At 42.6% G+C, this 9,271-nt stretch overlaps 1 protein-coding gene across 1 annotated transcript; it reads right to left on the bottom strand.

Annotated features, from left to right (window-relative positions):
- Nucleotides 1–248: 248 nt before the first annotated feature.
- LOC148037080 (eukaryotic peptide chain release factor GTP-binding subunit-like) lies at nt 249–2,186 on the bottom strand. The gene is made up of 3 exons (XM_087677065.1): nt 1,526–2,186; nt 450–569; nt 249–397 (listed from the first exon to the last, which is right to left on the bottom strand). The coding sequence occupies exons 1-3, from the start codon at nt 2,184–2,186 to the stop codon at nt 249–251; spliced, it is 930 nt and encodes a 309-aa protein (XP_087533191.1).
- Nucleotides 2,187–9,271: the final 7,085 nt, after the last annotated feature.

Genomic DNA, 9,271 nt, shown 5'->3' with positions numbered 1-9,271 from the left:
GAAATTGATGCTGAAGTATCTCCCATCCTGAAATTTATGCGACGCTTTCACGTCGGGTTCACCAAAGATGTCGAAGGAACTCGAAAGCAAAGTCGCAACCACAGAGATTCTTGAGAAATTCCAAGATAGAAGATCAATCAAACAATTAAGCAAGATGAAAAAAATGATGTCAGTTTACAGTGGTAACCTCCACAACGTTCATGTTTACATTCCAACAATTCTTCAAATGACTGATGAGACAAACAGCTTTATAGCTTAGAAACTCCCTCTTTTACATTAGAAGAGTTGAGCTCTGCTGTGACAACATGATCTTTTGATTCAAACAGGTAATTATTATCTAAGTTCAAATCCACAGTCATAGAAGATCCTTCTTTTCCCACAACAAGAATGCCCTGGCCTGGTTCCACAGGAAAATTTGCAACTTCACAGACAAGTATTCACTGAACTACCCATTGGAGAAACAGATGAACCTTTGATGCAAACATCCAAGAAATCCCTGTCTAAAGGAGCTTTGGCATTGTCATCTGGATAATCTCTGTTTGCAGAAGATAGAAGACGCTTTGTATTGCCTGTGCACGAAATGAAAGCTCTATCTCTCTCTGCTTACTGCAAGCCAGATTGTCAAACTCTATAGAGCTTTAACTGTACTTGGCACATTGCCCTGTGTAGGTTTTTTGGGTCTTCGATCTCCTCCCATATTGTTCATATGGCCTAACTCAGTGATTACTTTCTCTTAAGCACCTTTCAACAGTGCTGAGTTCAGAGCTTTGAAGGGAGAAGATGTGATGGGAAAAGATATAGAGCATTCCTCCTTATATGTCTGTTATTTTTCGCTGTCTGGGGAAAGCTTTGCGGATTGTATTAGGAAGCATTCCGTATCTAGATTGTGTTGTTTCCTCAAAGCCTGGTGTTTTAGTTACATGTAGCCGTCCAATAAAATCATTGGGAATCCTTTCTCTCTGCAATTGCATTTATGAAGCGATGTTTGTCTTTCTTATTCTCCTCCTGGATTATCATCCATTGCCTTTCAGATCCAGGACTCCTCGCTCATGAATCACAACTGAAAACCTGACAAGTAATGGTCTCTCTGGTGTGGACAATACGTTCAGAAATCCTCTACTGATCAGCAGCAAAGGAGAGAAAGGAAAGAATCCACAATTCTGCTGGTTTGCCATTGATAAATCCCCTGTTGTTTTGCAAGATTAGATCGGGCAATAATTTTCCAACGCACAAACTTGGCGTCCTCTCCTTCTTGGCAATCCCCGATCCATCCTGAATCTCTGGATGTTTACAAGCAATTATCTCTCCTAAACTGATTGCTTTTCCCCTCCCAAAAGCTTCTCGATCCCCCTCTAAGTTTCCTCCCCGTTGCTTCTCTTCCCCAATCGCTCCCATCGCCCTTGTTTTTTCTCAAAAAGCTGCCACTCTCCCTCCCTTTTTTCCTTGCTTTTTCTTCAGGTTCGATATACTGCGCTCCGAAAAAGCAAGTCTCGATAGAAGACTCCTCTGGGGTTTACCACCTTACCGATTGCCACAGTTTTTCTTTCATCATGAAGAGTAAAGCCTCCCAATTGTTGAAAGTCATCAAAGCATTCCACCCAGATTAGCTCGTTTACCTCCATATGAGCCACTACCACGGCTCCCCTTTTAACAAACAACACTTTCTTTTTAATAGTTTTCTTTGTTTTGGAATCGATCTGGTGTAGAAGCTCAATAATTTTACACTCTCCCACAATCGCATGTATATGAAGAACAGCTTTGTAGCCAGCAGTAAAAATTGCCTTGTGATCCAATAGCTCTAAAATTTGCAGCTGGGCATCAAACTCCACTAAAGAGGGAATAGGCCGAGCTATACTTGACAGAACAAAACCAGGTGATACATCAGTCTCTTCTATGCCAGACAATCTGATCCGAAGGTTCTTCCCTAGTTTGGCAACTCTAACCTCATTAGCTTCTCTCCTTATTGTGACAACTTTCACATGGACCTTATTTGGCATGATAAATAGATTGTCACCTCCCCTTACTATCCCCGATTCTATTTTCCCTATCACAACTATTCCCATGTCCTTGAATTTGTCTATAAGTGGCATCCTAAATGGAGCTTCTGGATCCCTAAGTGGGATCTCAATTGTATCCAAATGCCAAATGTCTGAATCCACCAAGGGTTTCTTGTAGCCTAGCTTCATTAGTGGTGTCATCCAACTAAAATAATCCTTGAAGAGATTCAACATCTATAGTAATCAGGTTAATGATACGGCCAGAAGCAAATTTCTTCTTTCCCTCATGAGTCAACCGCAGTGTTTTACGGAATACAGCAGCAATCATAGAAGATCTAATGCGAAAGCTAACACGCATGACATTTTGAAAATATTGAGCTTCACAAAGAACTCCACCAACCACACCTACGAATATCAAAGCACCATATACATAACCAATCTCAGAGTCTGTGCTAGTCTCAGCCATATCTCTCAAAGATCCTGTGAGTTGTTGGTCAAAACCTCCTCATCTAGCTTGACTGACCACTTGGCAAGACATTTCGCAGATTCTATCATAAGGTCTAATGCATGGAAAGACCTTTCAGGGGCACCAATTGATACCTTTACAAAAGCATGTGCAACATCCAAACAAAGCAATTAATTCGCAGATGTTAAGTGCACACCATCTACCATAATGAAAACCAATGTTTCAAAGCCAGCCTCTGATGCCTCTAAGTGATAAGTTGTAATTGACAACAATGACAAACAGTCTTCCAGCCTGTGGATGACTTAATATGATTGGCATTTGCTTTAACAAGTTGCATTACTTCCAATATGATCCTCTCACAAAACACATCAGCAACTCTAGCATCTGAACAAAGCAGCTCTTCTGAAAGCTCTTCTTTGTAAGGGAGTAACCTTTGGTATATGCGTAAAAGCCCAAGAACAGCTTTCTAGACTAAAAGACAAGGTAAGATGGAAAATATTGAGTATGCATCCTCAATATAACCAAACTTGGCATACATGCCAACTAGAGCATTACAGATAAGTTCATCTTGCTCCAAAGCCTCTTCACTATACTGCCCACGCAGAACAAAAGTGCAAACATAACGACTAAGTATGTACAAAGTAACAAATCCCACACACATAACTTTTTGGTGGATTCCACACCTCAGATGCGCAGCAGTACGACTGTGCATCCTCTAATGTATCTATCTCTATAGAGGATAAAGTAACTCTCTTACTTTGAAGAGATTCAAGGTAGACATCTACTACTACATGTCTAGCACCTTTGCCAAAGATCAATTGACCTGTGGGTATATCAACCTGATAGTCCGCTTGTAAGATCCATGGCCTACCTAGCAATACTTGATAGCTTGGTTGCCCCACAAACGTGATCACTCTAAAGTCTAAAATGAATTCCACATTCGCAATAGTCATGTGGACTTTAGTAATGCACCCCCTCATATTGTCTTAGACTAGCATCGACCATTCAAAGAATCATGGAGGCATCTTTTTGGATTTCTAACCCTAGCCTCTCCATTAATTCCGAACTCATAATGTTGATGGAGGATCCCATGTCCACAATGGCATATTCCACTAATATGCCATCAACATACGCTACTACCCTTGTACAATGCTTTTTAGTATGCTAAAATCAATCATCTCCTATCCACACTATGCCCAAGGGCTCCACGATATACCACCGTGTGCCTTTTAAAATCCTTACACACTCTTGGAGATAACTTAATCAACTGCAGGAGGTTTAGATCCGGCTTAACTATGCAAAGAGAACTTGCTAAATCAAATTCATGATAGTTAGCAAGAACTCCCTTTTCCCACTAGACCATTGTCTCCTTTGGTCTTTGAACAAGCTTTGGTGCCTCTTTCTTGGCTTTTTCCTTCTTCTTTGGAAATTCCTTATCCTTCTTGGGGTCAATTTTACTATCAATAGCTTTTAGAGGTCTGCCTTCCATTTCAGGATTAAGGACTCGCGTTTCATTATCATCTTACTTAGGACTCCCTTCAATAGGTTTTACCTTGTCTTTGTTATCCACTTTACCCTTTTGACATCTCATAATGACCTATAAATTAGAAGCTTTAGTGCCATTAAGATGTATAGCTTCAATAAGGCTTACTCCATTGCCATTGGGCAGCTCCTCTACAATAGCTTTCCCTCTTTGCAATATTTGTTTTAGTCCCTCATCTTGCTGGAGATTATTTTCTTGTGCTTGATGGGTTGACTGGACCTGGCTATTTCCTTGCTAGAGAGAGCTAATCTTGATCCAATAGGTACTAGCTAAATGACTTGACTTCCCACATGTGTCACATTTAATATTTGGACAATTCCTAGGAAAATGTTGATCGCCGCACCACTTACAACTGAATCTTGAGGGGGAACCCTCTTCAAGGTGTCAATTGCCTATCAAATTCTACTACTTCTTAAGGAAATTGACATCAACAACTATTTGCACATTTAGTGATCATGTCAGTATAGTGCTTTATCATACCCTTAACTTCACCGAGGACATTCGAGGCACTTGAATCATAACCACAGTCATCTACCTAACCACTTGATTAGGAATTGGCTACTGATTTCTTAGAATAACATTAGGGTTTTTTGTTTGGAATCCAACACTTGGTGGAGCCAACTGACTAGCCATAGGCATGATCACATTGGGAGGAGTTGGCAGCATGGGCACATTCTGAATCATGCTTCCCCTCCCATTGGAAGTACTCAAGGATGTCTCTTGACCTCCATTTGTCAAGGCTAAAGTATTTTCAAAACCTAGACTCACATTGCAGTTTGCCCTAGAGGTATTAGGTTTGCAACTTATGAAATACTTCCTTCAATTTCTTAGCATAGCCTCAAACATTCTCGTGAGGTTCTTGACATGTTGCAATGAGAACACATAGCCAACTAGTACCGACCTCCCCTTTCAGGTAAAAACTCTCTTTGGAAGGCCACAAAAAATAAATAAATCATAGTTATGGTTCTAGCCTATAGGCTATGATACCATACTATAGCTCATTCTTTCAGAGTCATATTAAAGAACATCATCAAGTGTCCTTCATCTTGGATTCGACAATTAAACATTAACTTTTGCAGCTTATTAATATAAAGTTCTGTTAGATATGATCAATGCACCACCCTCATTAGGTACTACCAATGATCCATGGTGCTCAAAGTTGTAAGGCCCCCATTATGAGGAGAAGCCAAGTGTGAGCCCGGACATTGGTGGAGTCCTGACTTGTATATCAGATGAGGTCTATGTGACCGGATGGCAAAAAGGTGACCATTGTGGGTCTAATCTTTGGGTTAGACAGAGTGGTTAAGCTGGTAGCAACTCGAGGCACATTGCATTGAGTTGCGTAGTAAGGGAGTTAAAAGAGGCCCCTATTGTGGGGTCCGGGATATTCCCGATGGTAAAGGGAATATTCCCTGGCCGACTAGTGGAGGCTCATATGGTAGGTCGGTCAGTAGGCCGACCTAACGACCTTCGCGGGCTATAAAAGCTAAACCCTTTCGCAGCCATCTTACACTCATCTTTCACCCAGTCAGAGTTGTTGTTCCAGCTAGCCTTAAGCTCTTCACCTATCTTCTGTCTAGATCACCATCTAAGCTTCATTTAGTGGAAGCGCACGGGTGGACAAAGCCATCTTTGTATCAGTTGTTTGGAGTTAAAGAATTTTACTGATTCTCCTCTTATCTGTTGTGTACTCTCTATCTCTTTCTCAGATTCTGTTCGCTGCGCCGTGTAATATTTTACATGGTATCAGAGCCCAGGGGGCTCTAGAGATCGGAGAGCGTGCAAGAGGCAAAGGCTTCAACAGCAAAGAGAAACGATGTCGACTCCGGGAAGCAGTTCTGGCGCATCAGGAAGCGGTGCAGGAGGTGGTGCTGCTGTACCGACTATTCAAACACTGAGGATTCGTCCACCAACCTTCAGCGAAGGCAAGTTAGATGGTACAAACTACACCTTGTGGAAGTTCAAAATTACAACTATCCTTGATTCTTATGAGCTTCTGGAGACTGTGCTGGGGACTGACGCAGAACCACAGCCTACCCCCGACCCATCAAATCCTAGTGTGATGATTCCTCCAAATGCAGATCTTCTACGAGCTTGGAAACGAAGGAATGCAGATGCATTGTGTGCCTTAGTTACAAGCTGTTTTGACAGTGTTTTGACTCTGATTCAGCATACAACCAAAGCGTCAGAGGCTTGGAATGTACTAAGGAGTTAGTATGAAACACGAAACCAAACAAGGATTCAAAACTTGGAGAATCAACTAGCAGCGGAGAAGTTTGCTGAAGGAGAGACGGTTGAAGCATTCATCACTCGGATTAAGAATCTGCGCGACCAGATGGCTGGCGCTGGGATACAAAAGACTAGCGAAGAGCTAGCTCGGAGGTGTCTTTGGATTTGTCCACAAAAGTTTGATGGACTAGTAACTGCCCTTAATACTCAGGTGAGACCTCAAGCTTTGACTTTTGAGGAGTTTTGTGCATTATTAATGGAGGAGGAGTTGAGGCTGAAAGCCCGAGAAGGAAGCAACAATGGAGATGCTGCATTCTCTGCCAATGCAAAAGGCAAAGGTGTTTCCTCCACCAAAAATGATGGTGACAAAAAGAAAAAGGGCGGCAAGAAGAAGTTTCAAGGAGAGTGCTTCTACTGTAAGAAGAAAGGACATGCAATTGCAGATTGTCGTGTCAAGAAGGCAGATGAAAAGAATGGTACCCTTAAAACTAAAGGGAAAGAGACAGCCAATACGGCTGAAGCAGAGTTGGAATTATTCATGGCGACCATTGAGGAAGTGTGCTCCTCGGCGCAAGAAGAATCTACCACTGACTCTTGGGTGTTGGATAGTGGGGCCTCCCGTCACATGACCAACAAGAAAGGTCTATACAGTTCTATGCAGCCTCTACAAGAATCCATCACTGTGACGGTTGGAAATGATGCTAAATGCCCTGCTGCGGGCACAGGTACTATTTCTTTTGTTGCTGCAAATGGTGAAGTCAAAAAGCTTTCAAATGTGTTGTATGTTCCCGAAATCAGGAGAAATCTCTTATCAGTTGCTGCCATAACTGATCTTGGTCATGAAGTGAGGTTCAAGAAGACAGGTGCAGAAATTATTGATAGTGCTGGCATAATTGTTGGCAAAGGAGAAAGAAGGAATAACCTGTATGAGCTAAGTGCTCTTACACCCACCGCTGGAGTGGGCACAAGTAAGCTTTGGCATGAAAGGTTTGGACACATCGGATTTGCAGTATTGAAGGAGATGCAAAAGCAAGGTATGGTTGCTCACCTACCTACATTAACTGAATTGAAGGAACCATGTGAAGCTTGTATGATGGGCAAGCAACAGAGAAAGGCATTTCCACAAGAAAGCAAGAATAGAGCACATGCTCCTCTAGAGTTGGTGCATGCTGACTTGTGTGGTAAGATGCCTACACAGGCCTTGGGGGGATCTTCTTATTTTATGTTGATTGTCGACGACTACAGTAGGAAGATGTGGGTGTACTTCCTTCGTGATAAGGCTCAAGCTTTTGGTAAGTTTAAAGAATGGCTAATACTTGTTGAGAATGAAACAGGGAAAAGTGTGAAGAAATTTAGAACAGATGGTGGTGGTGAGTTCAACTCAAAGGAGTTTGAAGGCTTTTGCAAGAGCAAAGGGATCAAGCGTCAATTGACGACGCCTCACACACCTCAGCAGAATGGTGTTGTGGAACGCAGGAATCGTACCATTGTGGAGATGGCAAGATGCATGCTAAAGGGCAAGGGATTGCCTAACCATTTTTGGGCTGAAGCTGTTAATACTGCAGTCTACATTCTAAATCGGAGCTACACAAAGGCTCTCAAGGGAAAAACACCTCATGAGGCTTACACTGGTAAGAAACCATCTGTTTCACATTTCAGAATTCTTGGATGTGAATGTTATGCACATGTTCCAGATGAGAAGAGAAACAAGTTACAACCAAAAAGCAGAAAATGTATCTTCTTGGGTTATAGTGATGAGCAGAAGGCTTACAAGTTATATTACCAAGAGGCAAAGAAGATCATCGCGAGCCGTGATGTGGTGTTCAAGGAGGAGCCGCATACAGTGGAGGAGGAGAAGGCAAGGTCTTCCACTTTATCATCAAGCGAAGAAGTAGTCCACTATGAACCTGTCCCGAGAGCTATCCCTATTCTTAAGGAGGAGGAAGCATCATCTTCAGATGATGAGGAAAAAGTTCACCAACCTGACATCACCCCACCGGAAAAGCCATTGCCACGCTGGGTGAAGCAGCTCTATGACCACAATAATCCTATGCCTGCATCTGTTGAGGAGAAGGCAGACGGACCAAGGAGGTCTCAGAGAATAGAGGAGCAAAGGAGGGCTTCTGCTCACATAGTCAATATGGCCTTGATGGTTGAGATTATGAGAGAAGTAAAGGAGCCAACTGCCTTAGAAGAAGCACTTGCAGATCCATCATGGAAGGCTGCTATGCAGGCAGAGTATGACAGCATAATGAAGAATGACACTTGGGAGCTAGTGGATTGGCCAGCAAAGCGAAAGATTATTGGCACCAAGTGGATCTGGAAGGTAAAGTACAAGGCTGATGGTACCTTAGAAAAGTACAAAGCTAGACTGGTTGCCCAAGGATTTTCACAAGTTGAAGGGTTTGATTTTCAAGAGTCATTTGCCCCAACTGCCAGAATGACCACTATTCGCACGGTACTTGCAGTGGCTGCCCACAAGAAGTGGCCAGTGTACCAAATGGATGTTAAGTCAGCGTTCTTAAATGGTGACCTCAAGGAGGAGGTGTACGTGGCTCAGCCACCAGGGTTTGAGGCCCCCCATTCTGAGAACAAAGTGTGTAAACTGAAGAAGGCATTGTATGGGCTGAAACAAGCCCCCAGAGCATGGTACCAGCGGATAGATAGGTTCTTTTTAAACCTAAACTTCAAAAGATGTGCCTCAGATGCTAACTTGTATGTTTACAGGGATGGTAAAAAGTCTGTAGTGATTGTCCTATATGTGGACGACCTTCTTATTACAGGTGACTATGAAGATATGATCAACCAAACTCGAAAGGCTTTGAGTTCTGAGTTTGAAATGACAGACTTGGGCTTGCTGCACTATTGTTTGGGGATTGAAGTCTGGCAAGAGCCAGGAAAGATCTTCATCTCTCAGAAGAAGTATGCATGGGAGATCTTGAAGGCATTTGGCATGACCGAGTGCAAGGAGATAGCTACACCTATGGAGGTGAATGTAAAGTTATCCGTTGAGGATACATCAGCACTAGCAGACAT

The sequence above is a fragment of the Lygodium microphyllum genome, chromosome 4, assembly GCF_053477565.2.
Source record: "Lygodium microphyllum isolate KBCC chromosome 4, Lygodium_microphyllum_v1.1.10, whole genome shotgun sequence".
NCBI classification, from domain to species: domain Eukaryota; kingdom Viridiplantae; phylum Streptophyta; class Polypodiopsida; order Schizaeales; family Lygodiaceae; genus Lygodium; species Lygodium microphyllum.
The sequence above is the reverse complement of the archived record's forward strand: the minus strand, read 5'-3'. Positions and strand labels throughout refer to the sequence as shown.